Consider the following 21,077-nt stretch of genomic DNA (forward strand, 5'->3'; position numbering starts at 1 on the left):
ATTTCACAGATCCTAAATGATATAAGGTTGTTCGTAAAATAATGGCAGATTTTTATACCAAAAATTTAGTCATTTATAGGGATAAAAAACCTGTATCATTTACGACTTTATATATACCATTGAATAGTTATTCTATTCGTTAGTGCTTTTATTCTTTTCTAAAATTTTATTTCTAATACTTCAGCCCCTTACAATTAATGAAAAAGATGTGCATTATTTTCTACCCGAATTCAAAGTTGGTCATAATGCATCGTAAACAACTCACAATATCAACCAAGCATGGGGCGAAGGAACCATCTCCGAACGTACAGTACGGCGTTGATTTCAAAGGTTTTGTAATGGAGACATAAGCCTTGAAGATAAGGAAGGCAGAGGACGTCCTGCTGCTGCTTAAAACAACCAACTGAAAGCATTAATAGAAAGAAACCCGTGCCAAACTGTTCACGAAATGATACAATAATTAGTTTAAAATTGCACAATTTCGGACCATCTACACCAAGTTGGAAAAGTGAAAAAGCTCTACAAGTGGGTTCCACACGAACTCAGTAAAAATCAGATAAACCACCATTTTGAACTGTGCTCTATGCTGATTTTCCTCAACAGAAATGACCCATTTCTTGATCGAACTGTCACTTGCGACAACAAGTAGACACTTTACGACAACAGAAAGTGATCTGCTCAATAGCTTAACTGTAATGAAGCTTCAAAACACTTATCAAAGCCAAAGTTGCACCAACAGAAGAGTATGGTCACTGTATGGTAGGTCTATGGCTGATACTATCCATTACAGCTTGCTCAACAAAGGCCAGAATATCACAGCGGAGGTTTACTGTGAAAAAATGCATGGAAAGTTGCGTGAAAAAATGCTAGCATTACCCAATCAAAGAGGACCAATCTTGCTTCATCATAATGCTTGGCCACACGTTGCTCAAATGACGCTCCAGAAGCTCAATTAAGTCGGTTACTAAACATTGCCTCATCCCCTTACTCCCTAGACCTGTAACCCACCGACTACCACTATTTCAAACATTAGTACAACCTTTTTTACAGGACAAGAGATTCAACAACAGAGCAGCAGCAGAGAATGGCTTTATTATCGTTTTGGCATAAGCAATATCATTTCTTGTTGGCAAAAGTGTGTAGATTCATTAGTTTCCTATTTTGATGTATAAAGTCGCTTTTGAATTCTTTTATTCCTTATCAAAGTTAAAATTTAAAATATACCATTATTTTTCAAACAACCTAATACTTTACCTTTCGTCACGACCTGGCATGGCCAGGTGGTTAAGGCGCTCAACTCGTAATTTGACGGTCGCTGGTTCGAATCCCAGTCACACCAAAGATTCTCGCCTTTTCAGCCGTGGGGAGATTATAAAGTGACAGTCAGTTCGACGCTTCGTTGGTAAAACAGTAACCTAAGAGTTGGCGGTAGGTGATGATGACCAACTACCTTCCTTCAAGTTTTACACTGCTAAATTACGTACGGCTAGCCCATATAGCTGTCGTGTATCTTTAAGTGAAATTAAAAAACAAACAAACAAACCTTCCGTCACGTAAATCTGAAGCAAAACAACAAACCTTTCCGATATAAATAATATTTTTCCCGAAGTAGAAATCAAATAATGACTACGGTGGGCGTTGTGTTATTAAAATATTAAAGTAAAAGTGTGAAAATTACAATGGTTTCATATTAGATTAGTTAATAATGTAATGCATTATGTTTTCCAGTCTACTAATTTGCATTAAAGCAGCTGCAATACATTTGAGCCAACTGCTAAGCAGGCATTTTCTCCACTTGCGTTTATTGAAAGTGCCAAGTAGAAAAAAAATGTTTGATGTAATGTTTTCTACTATAATAGTCATATCTAAAATTCTGGCCCGGCATGGCCAGGTGGGTTAAAACGGTCGACTCGTAATCTGGGGGTCGTGGAATCGAATCCCAACCAAACATGCTCGCTCTTTCAGCCGTGGGTGCGTTATAATGTCATGGTCAATTCCACTATTCGTTGGTAAAAGAGTAGCCCAAGAGTTGGCGGTGGATGGTGATGACCAGCTGCTTTCCCTTTAGTTTTACACTGCTAAATTAGGGACGGCTAGCGCAAATAGCCCTCGTGTTGCTTTTCGCGATATTCAAACCAAACCAATTAATTTAAACACTTCGCGACCCCTTGTGGTAGATATGTAAATATATTATTGTTATTAATATATATACTTATTCAAACTCATTGAATGTAGTTCTTGAAGTTTCTGTAAAAGGAATAACTTAATTTGTTTTTATTTATCTTTTCACTATGTTTAAGAATACTTTTGTAATTGCAGTTAAATTCTTCTAGCTTAACAACTTACTTTATGAGAAGTGCTAAGATCGAAGCTTCTGTGAGAGGATTGGTTTGGTTGATAATTAAATGCGGCTGCTTTATTGTTTCAAAGTATTTCTTTAAAATGTAGTTAGGTTCTGGGTTCTACTTCGTTCATTAAGTTTAATACATATAGCCAGATTCTGTTGCAAATGTTTATTAATAAGTTTTCATTTATTTCTTTTATCTAATTTTAATAACTTTTTTGTATAGGATTTTCTCCTGTAACTTGTATATATAAGGTTCCTTTTTTGTTTTACTTCACATGCTTAATATAGTAAAATAACAAGTTGCTTTGTAAATTATTGTTTCAATTTGTTAATCAAATATATTAAAAAAATCTTGTTAAATTATTAATTATTTTCTACTTGCATTTATGCAGGTATATAATGTATTCTATAAATGTTAGCACAAGAATGTTAATCGTGTTCAATCAAAAATAAATATTATACTCAATAATCTAGTTATTATATTAAAACTAATTTTGGTTAATTTGTTTATATTCAAAATATACTTACAGCTTATATTACTAGAAGAGCATTGATGCTGTTACGTTTATAATAGTCTTAATTGTTGCTTAAAGTCATTATTTAAAAAAAGAACAGATTCCGTATTGTTTCAATAAAATTCAATTGTATTCCAGAAGCCGACTAAACAGCCATAAATCTGAACACAAGTTTGACTTAAACTCATTCATATATAAATAAACTAATAAACTTTTCACCTCACTTCATTATCACTGCTATTCAATATATATTTTTACCTCAGTAACAGCGTCCAAATTAACTTTTTATTTGCATTGAAGACCACCTTGAAATTTTCAGTTTAGTTCATAAACCAAACAATGTGTATACCACGATGATACTGACATCAATAGCTAGTATAGAAAATACTGGACTCTAAAATCTGCTCTAATACAAGATCGAGTAATTTGTTTCTAATTTGGATTGTACTTTTATCAAGAAAACTAAGAATTAGTTGAAATATGTTTATTAGTTTTGTTAAATTGCTTTATTACTGTTACTTTTAGTCCATTTTCACCCATTAGTTAGTATTTATTTAAAACAATCAGCTGTCAAGTTTTTTATAAAACAAGATGGCTTATATTTTCGCTTTGTTAACTTTTGATCCTTCACTAAAGACGCATTATCGATACATTCTGGTACAAATTTCTGTCTTTACAAAAGCACACTTTTTTACGTCCTTTATATAAACTATTTTTAATGCTGTATGGAAGTCTTCACTTTTGTTGCTTTTTAGAACAAATCCAAACGCAGATACTGCTAGATTAAATAAATGTTTGCACAAGAACTAAATCTAACTTCAATTTAGAACTTGCTACTCAATACAAAAACAACACTTCTGTATAGATCTTAAATACCATCTTTTCCTTAGATTACATAATAGCATGCAAAGTATATAATCAAGCTTCCCATTAAATTAAACTTAACTATAGGCTAAAATGAATAGAACCAGTGCATCGTAATGCACAAATGTGTTTAGACAAGTTAGAATTGCTAGTATCATATAATCAAGTTAAAGCAGTCAGCAATGGATAGCACAATGAAATATTTTCCAGTGCTGTTTATAGTGTTATTAGCTAGTTTTTTTGGTTAGTACAACTGATGGCATCAAATTATTATTTAATTCATTACCTTTGAACAGTTTGATATACACTGCTGGCCAAAATCTTAAGGCCAAGGAACATAAAAAAATATGCATTTTGCGTTGTTAGACTCAACTACTTATTCGAGTAGAGCTTCGAAAAATGAAAATAAGAAAAGGGAAAATAAAAATAAAAATTACCATCAAAATGTTTGGGTGACATTCAAATAACCAGTTATTAAAATAATTATTAACGTTTCTGAAGTATTCAAATGTCAGTTTTTCTCTTTCTTTTAAAATTCAATTTCTGTAGAAAATACATTGATGTACTTAGTTTTAAGTGCATTTTTAAAAGCATTGAAAAAAACATTTTGTATGACAATGACTTAAACATTTGTCTTACATGTGATCTACTAAAAACTATTTGCTGAAACATTACTCACAATCCATGAAAATATTGTTTTCTTAAACACTGCGTTTGCCTTACTTTCTAATTCAGTATTTTTAAGTTTTTTTGGTAGTTTTAATAGAAAAACAAAATACAATTTAATTTTAATTTGGACAGCATAACGTAGACAATCTATCAGTATTTAAAAATTGTTTTTAGAATATATGGCTTTCTATGCATCATATCTGCTCTTTTCGTCAAACCTAAATATTAATTAAATCCCCTACAAATATACGTATGAGAGTTGGATATGATACATAAATTCCTGAAAGGCGTGAAGAAAAAATTACGTCTAAATGTAACTTCATTCAACCTGAACAGCATTTTATGCGACGCCTGAGTTAAAATACCAGGAAAAAATCTCCATAGTTTAGATATGATAATCCTTTTTAATGACGAGAAACCAACTTGAAATAAACTGTATCTCAAAATGGATGGTATGGGTATTAACGCTTTTACTAATAACGCAGAGAATAACGTTTCGACCTTCCTAGATCATCTTCAGGTTAACATCTTTGTTAGCAACTGTTCAGATATGACAACCGTTGATTTGAAACTTCAAATAAAAAAAAAGATAACTATGATATTTAGTACCATCCGGCGGAAACAACTTTCACTTTTATAACGCGCCCACAGCTGATAGTGCGAAGCATGCTGAACTGGATATCACAGCCTTGAACCGAGAACTTTTCGATCTGCAGCTCATCTCCCTGAACACTAGGATACATCAATTCTGTCAGTAAAATAATGCTAAATTAAGTATCTTTAGAATGATAAGGTGTTCTCAAAAGTCCTGTGATATAACTACGTACTAAAAAAAATAAAATTATCAAAATTATAATCAGATCAAATGAGAACGTTTCCTATATATACAAAGAGAAAGAAAAAAGTAGAATGGAATCTGTATATAGCTGGGTAAAATGTTTGAGGCTTTTCTCTCGAGTTAAAACCATTAAAAATTTAAATTAATTTTTTACAAACAAATGTATGTATGTTTTATTATAATAAACACTTATAAATAAAATAATATCGATAAAAAACAAAATGAATTTTTACATAAAGCCGAAAACTGCAGAAAGCTTGTCTAGTCAACATATTTAAATTTATAAACATTGAAACGATATAAGTGTGTAGATAAAATACCTCTCTATCAGGTCAGGTTTGCCTCTTACAAGTCAACGTATCGTTAACTCCATACCATGACCTAAACCACATTTATTGAAAATTATTGCAGTTCACAACAAGTGAAAGTTGGCTTGACTAATAGCAAACGACTAGCTTAATTGAAATTCGTTATATATCGCTTTCACCAATTTTTTATATTTCCTAACATATAACCCTTTTGGAAAATAAACAGAAAGACAGTGTTTCAATCTACGAGACCCAGCGTGGCCAGGTGGTTAAGGCGCTCGACTTGTAAGGTGAGGATTAGGGGTTCTAATCCCCGTCGCACCAAACATACTCGCCCTTTCAGTAGTGAAGGCGTTATAAAGTTACGGTCAATCCTACTATTCGTTGGTAAAACAGTATCCCAAGAATTGGCGGTGGGTGATGATGACTAGTTGCCTTCCTTCTAGTCTTATACTGCTAAATTAGGGACGGCTAGCGACAGATGGCCCTCTTCTAGCTTTGCGCGTAATTCAAACCAATACCAGCCTACAGATGGTGTTTCAACATCCGTATTGAGCTCAGCATAAATAGCCCATTGGGTAGCTTTGTGCTTAACTACAAAAAGAAAACAAAAAAGTAGCAGAAATACTTGGTATAGTAAATTCATTTATATGTATAAAACAGTTCTGCTGTTAACTGATTAATATTTATCTTTATTTATTTTATATATTGAAGCAGTCTTTAAATACGTATTTTTTTTCACTGTCAAGTGACTTCATCTGAACTCATTTTTAGGGTACAAAAATTCCTTATTTATCAAATAACATGGTGAGTGTTAGTATTTTGCAGAGTTTCCTGCAGAATTTCTAGTTTCCCTGTGATAAACAAATGACGGAAGTACCATATAATTCCATCTTATGACAAATTTGAATGGAAATATTTCCATTAGCCAAGAAGTATAAAGCACACCTTAATACGATAATACGATGTTCACTTACCATTAGTTTAATGATTAAGTTGATAACTTCTTCAATTTTTAGGGTTTAATGTTTCTCTCTCAGCATTGACGTGTCCTGGATTTTGCCAGCGCATGCCAAGGAAACGCCCCATTCGGCCGCTTGTGCGACTGAAAGCTTACGTCCAATCACAATAAAGCGCCCGCTAGGTCCTCCGATGTCCATGTCACGATGCTTTCAAGAAGGTAGTGAACTGAAAACTTAAGACAGATACGTGATTCTATTCTCTTATATATTCTTAGTTCTTGCAGTTTTCAATTCCTCTAATAATCCACTCGTTCCATTAATCTGGAAATACCTGCAACATAATTAACTGCCATCTTTCGGATTATTACCCACCCGCATACCCTGAATCCCTTTGGCCTCGAGCCACGCCCCGCTAGCGGGCGGTGCAAAGCATATCACGAATCATAAGTATCCACCTTCTCGTGTCCTCTATGATCGTTATTCAGAATCTGGCAATCCGACACGTTCGCCCTTAACTGACGCCGCAAGCAGAGCCAAGCTACATGATGTCCTTTCTGGCCCTGGACTCCTGTGCCTGGCAGGTAAGACTACTTTTACTTTGACATTTAGTCATATATCAGTAGTTTATTGTTATTGATTTCTTAAGGAATAATAGCGGAAATATGACAATCGTACCTATAACTTTTTAAACTTCGGAATATCACTTCGTGATTAACAACAACATAACCACATCTGTTTCTCTGCTCGAAAACATCTCTTCATTCTTATGGCTACTTCTCGTGGCTAATGGAGTGCTCTAATGGCGCATACAAAATCATGCTTGGTTGTTGTCTCAGCTTAAGAGCTACTTCACAACTATACACGAGATCTATTCTGTTGTATACAGTCTCCAAGATTAATTCCTTCGGGGTTTAGAAGGATTGAGATAAGTGTGTTGTTTATAGCTACCAATGTATTCCTCTATTTTCGACCCTTTATACATCTACATACAGAGAGATGTATCAAACACGAGATAATAATTCCAAGCTCTCCCGAAAGGCCGCGGGTCAGAATCTGTTCGCTAGCATCACGTTTTTTATAAGGTATTTACTTTAAGCAAACAGCAAGAGGTTCCCTAGTTTACTCTTTGCTGGTCAAGAGCATGGCAGTTTCCCTAGAGCGCTCGCTATTTTTGATGGAATCTGTGTTTTGTTTGCCAGTTATAACTGATGTATACTAACTATTTAGGTGTTAGTTGAGTTTAAGAGTAGGTCTGTGGATACCAATGTGTGTGGAGAAACCACGGTTCTGTCCGTCAGACGTATAATGAAGGAACTGGAAGCTAATTCTTAGTTTCTTTAAATTATGTAATGGGTAAAAAAAATATACATGCTAAATTGCACAAATTCTAAAATTTGGAAATTATATATAGATATTACGATTTAAGTCGTTATAATTATTCCCATAAATAGTTTTTTTTAATATAAATATGAAAGTCAAATTAAATGAAAGAATTTTGGTTACGTTAAATGTTCTTGAAAAAAATACATACACAAGAAGTTTGAAGAATTTTCTCTGTAGCAAACAGCAAAGCAAACCTACTGTCAGCGGTTTGAATATTTTGTATAGTAAAGTTCATAAATTCAAGAGAAAGAGGATGCTCAGAAAAACACTTGAATGAAAAGGTATGGTGAAAGGTATAGTATAAGTTATTTTTAAAATAATATAATTATTTTGTTATCTATCTATTATTTTTATCAATTTATTATCTCTTGTTTCATGTGTACTATCGTATAGATTGACTATACTTTTGTCTATAACGTATTTACATTAATAATCTATATTAACAATATCTGCTCATTTTAACTTGAAACCTAATACAGTTAATAAATACATAAGATCAGTCGAGCTACGAGACAAACAAACCGCTGACCTTAATAGTCTCTTTATTCGGTACAAATTCATTTATTATATTACTTTTATATAAATGGTTAATACTGTTGGTCCCATGCTTGGTAAAGCTACGTTCTTCATCGACAATATTCAGCCTATAGTTTGACACCGCATTTTTAGCTGCAACAATCTTTTAAAAAGGCTGTCTAAGTCAACCTTAAATCCCATCTTGAAAATGTTTCCACATATCTTCCACTTGCATATCGGCTTCCGAAACTACTTTTAAGCACATAGAAAGATATTATGGAGCTGCAGCGAGAAACTTGGCATATATGCAACTAGAAGGGACTTTCATGATTCCAGTTTCTTCATAAAAACGATAGATGGTTTTGACTTGTAGACACTTGTAAACTTTTAACTTGTGATTATTCATTAACTTCAAATAATTGTTTATTATCTTGTTTGCGATGTTAGGAGCTGCACCCAGCTTCATCACAATGATATCTTTAGTCGGAAGTTTCTCATTTGTAATCATAACTATCATTTTACGAACTAAGGCTTTGCTTCAATTGCTCGAATCATTTACTTTCATAAACTTTATGTTCTGTAAGTTTTTTTTTGAGGTCTTTCTTGGTTATATGTTTTCTAATAATCTCGCTATATAAATATGCTTCTATTTATAGGACTGCTGTGTATATTCCTCCTACTGTAACCAAGTAATATAGGTGTTAAACATACTCTCTTTAACTTTATATTTTACCAGACTTAAGAACTGTTTTTATAAAAGATGATTAACCTTTAGTATCTATTTGTTCTCTTTTTGTCGTTGTTTTTGAATACTTATAGTAGCTCTGAGTTACGTCCACAACTGAGATTGTTATAGGAATGTATGTAGTACATATATTTAAGCAATAGAATACTTTAAAATAGACTGTTAATTAACTTCCGTTATATTTCAACTTTTTTCTGATAAAGGTTTTTACACCAAAGTATCAGTTTTCATTTAGTGCCTTCTTTAGTTGGTAAGAGATCAATTTGTGTAATCGCTATAAAGAAAAGTAATATAGAATTGTTGCAATGAACGTACTCATATTCGTACAGGAATATGTATAATAATTTTAGTTATATGGATTTATATTTGTGTGTGCTATGTAGACAAACAAGCCTCTTCACAGGAATTTTCAATCCTAGTATTGATTATTTAACAATTCGACCATATAAAACTCAAGATTACACAAAATTTAATTAACGAGATATTTTCCCATTATGCTTTTGGTTTATATATTAAAATTTTCTTGCATACAATGTAATTTTGTATGTCTTCAGCTTGCAACAAAACACACAGACTTCTGGTATGAAAAACTAAAAAGATATGTCTCAAAAAAGTATCTTTATTGAAAACAGAAAATGTACAGGTAAACAAACTAACTAATACGTATCTATAGCTTAGTTTATATACAGTTAAATGTATTTTCAATTTAAATTCCGAGAAGTTATGGCTCTCTTTATATACTATCAAATGAAAAATATGTACATCTAAAAGTACAGGTTTTTCATTTAAAATTAGAAAGTTTAAAACTACGTATTTCTTCGTGATTTCCTTCAATAGTAGAAAAGACATCATGAGAGGTTTTAGTGATATTTCTTCATAGGTTTTGGTAGTTAATTGTTTATTTTATCCGGGTATGCGTTTTACGTTAAAAATTATAGTACGATTTCAGAAAATACCATACATATTGGTCAAATAAAAAAGCTCAAAAACTTTTGTTTTTACAAAATAATGGCCACACAATGGCATTTTATGTGATCGTATGGTTATCAGCTTATTATCAAACTGAAAGAATTCAGGCCGTTTCTCTTTAAACATTGTTTGATTAATGCTTTTGATAAAGTTAATAATACACTGGGAATAAGAAAACATGCCATTTCAATTTGAAGAAATGGGTGTACTTATTTTATGTGGGAGGCTTGAATTGAAGGTCGTTAGTAATTTGGTATACATGGAAAAAACAAGCGGTGTAAATAATGCATATCTCAAAGTTTCTAGGTGGGATCATAAACGCTCAGAAGCGCAATTTGTTATTGTTTTGGTGGAACATGTTGAAAAGCGCACACGTTAAATTCCTACATTTATTATATTAATAAACTAAACAAAACTAATCGAAAAATAATTTGCTAGTTATTTATATCTTTATAAAGGTATAAGTAAAAATATTACTTGCTTATAACATTAGATAATTATTAACAATTTTTAAAATGTCGCGTACTGTTCTAGAATGTTTCATACTCGTTCTCTTCTACATTTACAAACATTTCAATACGATGCGTTAACCACGTGCTTCCGTAGAAAATCTAATCCAAATCAACAAAAGTTGTGTCAGTAGAAGTCAAAAATTGAAATGAGACAAAAATGGATACAGATGTTTCAAAAATTTTATAACTTTCTGCAGACTATTCATCACCCCAAACACAGGAGTTGGAAAAAAGACTAGAATATTATATAGTCTTAAGTGTTGCCTTCCTCCAATCGCATCTTGTTTGAACATCAATAATATTTGTTGAAAAGAAATAAGAAGTTAAAATGTCTTCATTTGGTGATTGTTGTCCTATTACAATATATGGAGAGTATTATTATAAAGTAATATTAGATTATCCAGCAATCCGATTTCATAATAAGACTTAACATTGTTTTAATATTTATTGTTTTTTTTGTTGTTGTTTTTTGCACAATGCTCTGCAATTAACCGTTTACCCTGTCAAATTTACAGCTAAGCAATCAGAGAGTGTTAACAGGTGGTGATGGTAATACAAATTTTACTTCTACTGTTAAATATATATATGTATATATATTTAAAATTTAATTACTTGGAAAATGTTATCAATACTATATTGAATGTGTTTTAGGCAATATTTTATTTTAGAATTATGAAATTATATTTCCTTACAGCTGCAAGAGACCTTGTTTGCTCTTGAGCAGCTATGGTATTACATCTATTTTACTATTTGATTAGAAACATTAATAAAGTGTCTTCATAGTTATCCAATGCATCTGCACTGCTTTACTTAGTAAAATTTTGTGCCTAAAATGATTTTTGCAGTATGTTTGGTCATTGTTTCATTCTTGGCTACTGTAGATACAGCTTTACTTTATTGTATTCTACGCGTTTTAATTTCTTAAAAGTGATCTTTGTGTTACTAAAGTTTGAGAACCAGTGCTTTTTATCATGCCATCACAAAATGGGTTAAAAACATCACTTATAATTCGTTGTTTTAAAGAGTTTATAAACCATGCCACCATCGGTCTTTTAAAAATAGAAAAATGTCTATACAATTTTCGAACAGGACCAGTATATTATAAGTTTGATCAATTATATTCGTCGATCGGCAAGGAAGAGTTGTTGTTTTTTAAATAAAACTAGCAACACCTATATATGAAAATAAAAATAAAATACTCATAATACTTGAGTTATAATACTGTGGATTTAGAGAAAAGCGTGAAAAAGAAAATTTTTTCAAAGTTCTTTATAAATATTTTAACACCATTAGAAATTGCTTACCTTTTGAGAAGTTCACATCTACAGATAACGACCAAAGTGTCTATAAACTACCGTACCAGTCCTACAAAAACTTTACGTTGTTGAAACGAGAAAATTTATACTCCATTATCGGGAGACATTGAAAAGATGTTAAAAATGGTCACACAAACAATTATATTTTTCTACACATAAGAGATTTTGATCATCATACATTATTTGGTGAAAGGCTTTGTAGGTGCTGAATATGACAGATATGGTATAGTTGATATGTTATTAAGTATTCTTCTTTGCTTCTTAGAATCAAATTAACCGGATATAAGGCAAAATAATACATAAAACTAGAAATTTTGTCAAAAGAACTACGTCACTCAAGCTTAGTTTTTAAAAAACTGTTTGAGGCTTGTTGAGATTCTCATGACAGGCTAACTGTTGATATGTGTTTACAACATATTATATATTATTATAACTCAAACTCATGCAATTTTGTTTCACCACAGTCTATATTAGACTTTCAACAACAACTTCTGTTTCTTTTTTCTACAATTCCCAGTTTCTTACTCCTAGAAAAAGTTTTTCATATTTTATTTTTCTATTTTACTGGCTTAAAGTTACATTCGCTAGTAGATTGAAAATTAGATATTGCCAGAAATAGTTTTCTGAAAAAGGAAAAGACTGATTGTCATCTCCTTTGGATGATGAAAATGAAATTCTAATAATCTAATTTATCTAATTTTGTTTTTTTCTCTTCTAATTTCCAGTAAAATATTCAATTTTGCCCCATGTTTGGTTAGCAATTTATAAAATTTTGTTTTAAGGCTTTATTTGACACTTAAAGCCCCAAAATGATTCAATTAAACATATATATGCATTAGTATATTGTATCAATAGCAGTTTGTTTTTCACTAAACCTAAAAATATTATACCCCCCGTTTACCACGCTAAATTACGCGATTCGATTCTTAACTGTGGTCGAAAGACAGAGAGCTCTTGATATGGTTTAACACTGAAAAGTATACAAACGGATAGTAAATTTAAAAATATTACCGTTTTATTCAATTGAATATCAGCTGGAGTACCCGTCAGTAGTTATACCAGAGACCATAAAATAGTCGTGTCCTCTGGTTGTACTTTGTAGAACAATGACGTCATCGCCTCAGCCGTCAACTCCGTCTGACACGATGGCCTGGTTACCTTATAGCATGTTGCTGGAGCCCTATGGTTCTACTTTGTAGAATTATGATGCCATCATTTCTGGTAATATTATTATATCTACCCCTTTTCCCTCATTGCTTGAAATGGATACACTTGTAACGCCCTCTGGGATAACTACTGATGTAATCATATAGCGAAGTAGTGTCTATCCATGTAAAATTCGTGTAAGACAAAAGTATAAACTATCATGTGTAAAATGCAATGTTCGTCAAGGTAGATGAATAATATAAAGTAAAACTAGTGAAACAGTAAATTTTAAATTACTACATGATATTTAAATAATCATTTTTTTCTGGATGATTTGCATATAAATGACCAGGAAAATTAGCTAAATGTAGAACTAATGAATTAGTATCAAGCGTCCTTTTTCAGGACAATTTAGTAAGAAATCTTCTGGTAAGGAACTATGATATCATTTCTTTATAAGATAGCTGCATCCTTTAGTTCCACTTTGTAAAACTATTACGTAATCATTCCCTCTTTTGTAATGCCATTGCATGGTGCCAGTGCCTTGTGATTTCAATTTGTGAAACTATTGTCTAATGTCTACTAATCACGAATGCGCCTTCTGATGGTACATCATTGAACTATAATGTCTATAGTTTCTATCTTTTTCCTTCCCCATCTCTATTGCCTCGTGATCCTCTGCTGAGCACGGGAGCGGGACCCTACCTACTATCGTTTTTAGTAACAAAGGACAGGGAATTTTGCTTTTATTTTTTCTTAGCATAATACACATTAAACGTGCAATAAAAATACATAAAGTTACCAATACTGAAAAGAAAGACATACTGTTTTCAATAATTTTATCGATATGTAATTAGATAGGGGCTCTATCACGCCTTCCTTGTGACCTTCCTCATGTAATTGTGTATCTGTGTGTCATATTGTGCTGATGTGGTAGCTTTCCCACATTAGATGAGGTTCAATCATTCAGCTCCCATGATCTTCCTCATGTCGCCCCATATCATTCTTTCAAGTTTGGTACTGATTGATCAAGAAACGTATAAGGAACAGATACACACATATAAATTTACGTTTATTTATATAGATTAACCAAACCATGCCGTCTTGATGCACATACGTTTGTCACAATCAGTTTTTTTTATTAAGCAGAAGGATATAAAGGTTTATAATTGTTACATGAAAAGGTTTAAGTAAATAATTTAAACTTTTTGTAATATATATTGGTTCTTTAAAATTTTCAGTTGTCTATTGTAATTTTAGAAATGTAATTTATTCAATTTATAAGCTCAAACAAATCAAAATACGTTTAATACTGTTATATTCCACGAAGAACAACGAGTACGAAAACGAACTAATTTTGAGTTAGTAGACTAAAGGGAAAGCAGCTGGTCAACAAACATGCATTGCCCACTATCGGAATACTCTAATCAAATACCGACGCATGACTGCTATTCTTGTAAGACAAACAGTTTCAAAGTGCGAACGAAATTTTAAAACGAAGTGATGCAAAACATAAGATACTCGAAGTTACGGTCCAGAACGTTAACCACAAGGCCACACTCGACTCCTATGTAATGAAAAAATCTTAAAAAGTTTCTGGCTTTATTTGTCACAAAAGTATAGCATTACTCGCTATCAAGTTAATATTAAGATAAATAAACCAAAGCAAAACAACACATCTTCACATTGAAAACTTCCACAAGATACAAAAGTTGCTATCGGATTGTTTATTCCTCACCTGATACTTTTAAATGCTTTAGATCTATTTGCATCACTTTCTTTCTTGCTTCATTGTATAATAAGTTAATTCGATAACGTCCGACTAAGTATTTTTCACAAACAAAAATAGAAAAAACTAAATGATATTCACCTTTTCACCAAACGATAAAAATTTCTGAGATTTTATATGTCTTTATGAAGAATTAATAAAAGTAAACAATAATAACGTAATTGTTATATATTGGATATTTCAAAGACGTTACTTACAGTAACGATATTCAAAGATTTCACATTTTCAACGAGGCATCTTTGACAGGAAAGGATTAAGCCAAATGATATAAATTTTATAATCAAATATTGTATCTATTAAACACATCATTGTACCATTGTTTTAAATCAATTTGAATGAGGGTTAAAGAAAGTTTCTCTTTAAAAAAATCTGATACAGAGATATTTAGAATTTACTTGGTTACTAACTGCCGACGAGTGAATATTATATTTTTATTTAATAGGAGATGAAGTATATATACATACAACTTTACAGACAGAAATTATTTATACAAATAGAACTCATACAACGTAATAAATACACTGTCTCACTTCAACTTTATTCGCAAGCTGTCATGTAAAAAATAAAATAAGAACAGAAATTTAGAAAGACAACAAATGCTGACACTTTAAACACTGAAACCGTTCAAAAACCGTTGTTAACAATAACTAACAAGTGTTGTATCTGTGCACCATTCTACTGCTGTAGTCACTGAAGTACGAACTTGAGAACAGCTGTCATGGCTCATCTCGAAACTCTTTATTAATGACAGTTTTATATCGGCACATTACTCGGAGGTGACAGAAAATGTAAATACGTTTACCTGGCAATGAGATACGTGCTCTTATGTAATACATATCTTGAGTGTGGATTATATAATAATTTTTTAAAAAATGACAGTAAATTATTTTCTAGAGTTTAATTTACCATAACATTTAGTATATTTGTATTGCTTTTTGCCGATATATTGCATACATGTGTATAAATCATTTTCCGAAGAATTATAGTTTTTTAATTTGTTTTATCAAACGGAATGTACACCGAAACAGAAAAGACCATTTTCAAAAACATACCCAATTTATTGAGTTAAGATTATAAGCCACAGCTAGAGCTAACAAGGTAAACATTATTACGTGTTTAGTTAAAGAATAAACAGAACGATGTTTCTGTGTTGTATTCTATTTGAAATTCCATGGCCAGAATCTTAATATACTGCTTAGTCAACTGTCATGTACAACTGATGCAGAAAGAGTCTAACTAACAAAAAGATATAGCTTTTCAAATTTAATATTCCTGTTTATTTACTTAAACAAGAAAAACAGTTAAAGAAAAAAACTTTCAGTTCCGCAGCCCGTGGTTACTTTCTGTTTAAGACGACTTTGTAACAACCCAAAAAGGCTTAATATTGAGAAAATGTTTCTAGTAAAATATTATTGTAAAGATATTATTACTAAACATGAATATGGATTAAAAATTCTAACCTCGAGAAAGAAGTTTGTCCAAAGTATCAACTAATAACTTTTATTCTGTATATCTATTTCTCTTTCTGTGCGTATCAAACAATAAAAAATAAAACATGCATTTGTAGTCAGCTATGTTCCCAATGATTCATCACTACGCTTGAGGGTTTATAAATCTAGAATTCTGATCTCGATCTCTGCAGTGAACATAGCTGAACATAGCGAAGATAGCCCATTGTGCAGCTTTGTTCATAACTAAGAAATAAATAATCGGATTGCACAAAAATGAAACCTTTTCGTCTATAAAATTGTTTAATTAATATTAATTTTTACGATAAAGAGGACGAAAGTTGGAATTGTTATATTCATGTTTGGTAGATATCTTTATTTGTTCAGAGCATGAGAGAAGTGTGTAAAAACAAAGAACTCATAAATATATACAATGTTTGAACACCTAGTAACAAAATTCCCAGCTAGAAACACAAATAATGTAAAAATATTGTGAGTTGTTGAAGTCTTATGCCACAACTATTTTTTTACTTTAAAATAATATTTTTGCATGAATGCAGCTGCATAATCATTACAGGTGTCATGACAGTTTCTGATGTCTCCGAACTTTCCGTGTAGTAGAATGAAAACCCCAGAACCAAGTTTTAAAGTTGTAAAATATTAATAGATATATGTATTGTAACATAGTTAACATATACAGAGCATTTAAACCCTGCTGTGAACAATGATCTCGTCTCTCTAATGAATAGATCTGAAGAGAGTTTACTGATTGCCATTTCTGCGTTGTTCATCATATTCGTTTCCCTGATAAGGTTTCTGATTTAAGTTATTTCTGTCCATCAGATACTTAGTTGGTTACTGAGTACCACATTTTATAGAGATATAATAACGAATGTGACGTAACACAAAAGTGATCCAACTTCCTGAGTAATATGAGAGGCTTAATTCCGAACATGTCCCTTGTCATCCATTTGTTTTATTATCTTCGACAAGCCAGTAATCGTTTCTCCGAGTAACTGTCAGAGTTAATGTTTCGTACTCTCCGTGGGGATATACTCTGTCTAATACTTATCATATAATCACTTTTTTCAATATATACATGGTCTTTTGTGCTTTTTGCTTCCTTATTCCTTTGTTCAAGCGACACATTTGTTTCAACAAAATTTATAAAATTTAGCTAGGAGTACCTATTTTGAATAACCTTATTTCTTGTTCGCAAATCAGATATAGAATTCAGTTCACTAAGTTTTAGGCAAAAGTTGTACTTTTTCTCGCTTTAGGACGTCTGGACTACTACCACAAAATATATTAAAACTGTAATTATCTATTTTAAATAAATAACTGCTCTTTTTTGAATGCAACTGGTGTTTTTAATTCTTCACTATGACTGATAAAAATAATAAAATATCGTTTATTGTTTTAATTAATTTCTTAATGACCTGGCAACTTGACAAGGCCTGATGGTTAGGGTGCTTGACTCGCAATCTGCGCCTTGTGAGTTCCAATCTCATCACTAAATATACTCGTACTTTCAGCTGTGGGTATCTTATAATGTGACGTTTAATCTCACTTTTCGTTGTTAAAGAGTAGCCAAAGAGGTGGCTGTGAGTGTGGTGTTGATTAGCTATCTTCCGTCTAATATATAATTTTTAAATTATTAACAACGAGCATAAGTAACCATTGAATAGTTTTGCGCGAAATTTAGCAAGCAAATAAACAAAAGCTTCGTAACACCAATTTCAATATTTGTTTAAGATCTAGTAATTACGGGTTTCTTCACTCAACTTAGTATGACTAATAATAATAATACAAATAACATTAACAAATCTCTCTAAGATGAGAGACATTCCAAGGGATGCAACACATTTTCTGCAGAATTTTCAGACTCCTGATGACTATCTACGGTTGTGCAAACTGTTGGCAAACAGGTTATTATATATAATCACTCCAGCAACTTATTATGATTAAATGGCTGACATAAAAATGAAGTTCGTATGCTTTGTCAAACTTTAGCATCCCATAGGTCAAACAGCAAGGAATCCTTTCATTTAACGAATGTTCAGTATTCATAACTATCCTATCTTAAGGTCCAGGTTTAACTTCAGATGTAATATTTAGGAGGTTGACGTTGACACATTAGCCGACACTTGAAGCTGTCATTGATCTCTAAATCTGACACTTCAACATATGATTTATAGTAAACAGCCAGATAAGTGTGCTCAGATTGTTCCTCTTCAACTTCTGTATTACGTATTCTTGTTATTCTCTGATTGTCGCTTTGTTTCTCTGATCCGTCATCAAGCCAGTTCACTAGACGTTTGTCAATAATGCACAGCTGTGTCGGACGTGTATCATGTGCTTACATACATTTCTTTACTGCTATCACTTGTACATTAATGGACCAACTTGCTGAATCACAAGAAAATATTCACGCTTCTGGAATGCATTAAGGTCACACACAGTTTTCACGTTAATATACCTATTTCTTCACAACTTTATCATAGCACCTTTTATGTCAAGTGGAAGCCTTTCTTAGCCGTTTGTGTCTATGTTCATGTGCATGAACTAATGAAGATCCTAACCATTTTACATATTCTTGCAAACATTGTCGAATGCTTACCTTAGGAGAAACCCATACACTACATCCACATAAAGCAGGATCTAACACATGAATATTAGTGTGTTCTGTGAACGTTCTGTTAATCTCTATTCAGTTGTTTTGTATACCCAGTTGATTTGATTATAATTAACAAACTTAACACTTTATATGATTTACAGAACAGTTAACTGTTGGACATAGCTCCATAATTCATGTGAATTTCTTCATGGGCTCTGAATTGTACTATCAAATGTTCATAAATGTACCAGTACGTGCTGATGTATTGACCAATAGATAAGCTTCAGCTAACTTCTTCAAAACATATTGATAATCCTTTCTCATCACTGGAAGTGAATCAGCTATGCTCAGCATTATTATTTGTAAAGGAAAACCAACAATTCTCTGCTTGGGTTTATCATGTTTTGGTCAACTCTTTCTTTTTATGCACACACACACCAACCCTGAATATCTTGAAACATTTATTTCAAGAAGATCCACCAATAGATGTTAATACAAGTTAATGGAACCTTCTGTGCTCTCCAGCTTTTATTTTATGCAAAATCTCGAGTATCTCTTACTTTGTAATTATGGGGATTACTAGCTACAGAACAGGTTGAGAAGCACTTTTTTGTTGATGTATATTGATGGTACAGCACATATTTCTGCTCAAATAATTCTCCAGAGGTTGTGTGTGTCCGTTAGTCTGAGCTGTCCAGCTTACCTCTTATTGTTCAGTAAAATGTGACCGCAAAAAATATGGGTGTTTCAGTTACTATTCTGGGAGCTTCTGAAGTCTTATTTTCTGCATCCGTGCACTAGTAAAATCAACTACTGTGGCTTGACGTTTTCACAGCTGAAATAATTCCAATTATCAGATGATGTCCAATGTCTGGACATTCCGTGCAATTCCAGGTTTTCACTACACAGTGAGACAATCATCATTTCCATGCTGTGTACCTGGATGATGCTCTATAACAATATCATACTTCTGTATGAAGAAACCTCTTGTCTTACAAATCTTTTGACATGCTTTGAAAATGTTGTTGCATGTGTGGTTGAGAGTACTAGTGTAGATTTTACGTATCTGGATTTTCAGAAAGCATTGACAAAGTGCTACAAATAAGGCTTGTAAAGAAACTTATCACTATAGAAGTAGGGGAAAGTTAACTGATTGGACAGAAAAGTGGCTTGACGGAAGAAACTAGAGACTGTTATAAATGGAGTTCATTCAAACTAGATTAATGTTGCAAGTGCTATACTTGGACCACAAGAGATGCAACCATTGCTCTTTCTGATTTCCAGTAATAACATAAATAAAGGAATGGTCAATAAATTACTTAAATTTGCAGATATTAAAGTATTCGGTGTTGCTGGCTGTGAAGAAGATGTTGCTGCCTTACAAAAATATTACAGTGTAATGAAAGAAAAGGATCTTGGTGTAATAGTTGATCAGTCTCTTAAATTATCCAAGCAATGTGCTGTTGGTAATGGTGGGGTAAATAAGATTTTAGGTTGCAGCTACAGAAATAATGAATAAAGGTCTAAGGAGATTATAATTTCATTGTATAGGTCACTGGCTAGGCCACATCTAGCGTGTTGTGTTCAGTCTTGGGCTTTCTACCTTAAAAAAGATACTGAATTGTTGGAAAGGGTTCAGAGGATGGTTAATAAAAATTGTGTCTGAGGTGGAGGAGTTGTCATATGAGAAGAGATTAAGATCCTTAAAACTGTTTTGTCTTGAAAAAAGAAGAGTTGAAGGGAATTTGATGAAAGTATTTAAGGTTGTTAAAGGAATTGACAACGTTTATAATTAACAGCGATAATTATAGAACAGGGGTAAAGAATACAGACTTAGGCAAGGTAAAAGACGTCGTCAGCTAAGACAGTTTTATTTTTTAAATAGGGTGGTTGGCTATGGAATGAGGTGCCTTGAGATGTTGTGGAGACAGTAAATTTGAGTGAGTTTAAGAGAAAGCTTAATAGATGTATGAAATGTAAGGGCTAGCTTTAATTTTTTTAGTTTGGCTGAAAGGATGGGACAGCCGAGATGGACCAACAAGTCTTTGTTGTTCCTAAATATTATGTTATTTCAGTGCTGGCTACATTCCTATTATTCCAACTAATTCTAAGCAATGGTTGATTAATTGAACA

At 32.3% G+C, this 21,077-nt stretch overlaps 1 protein-coding gene across 1 annotated transcript in view; it reads left to right on the plus strand.

Annotated features, from left to right (window-relative positions):
• The first annotated feature begins 6,880 nt into the window (after positions 1–6,880).
• The window catches only part of LOC143230446 (transcription factor AP-2-epsilon-like), a 178,478-nt gene continuing 164,281 nt past the window's right edge, over positions 6,881–21,077 (plus strand). The window contains exon 1 of the mRNA XM_076464020.1: positions 6,881–7,084. Coding sequence (XP_076320135.1) covers positions 7,046–7,084 — 39 coding nt within the window. The 5' untranslated portion in view covers positions 6,881–7,045. The remainder of the gene's footprint in view (positions 7,085–21,077) is intronic.

Source organism: Tachypleus tridentatus, chromosome 10 (assembly GCF_004210375.1).
Source record: "Tachypleus tridentatus isolate NWPU-2018 chromosome 10, ASM421037v1, whole genome shotgun sequence".
In the NCBI taxonomy this organism is placed as follows: domain Eukaryota; kingdom Metazoa; phylum Arthropoda; class Merostomata; order Xiphosura; family Limulidae; genus Tachypleus; species Tachypleus tridentatus.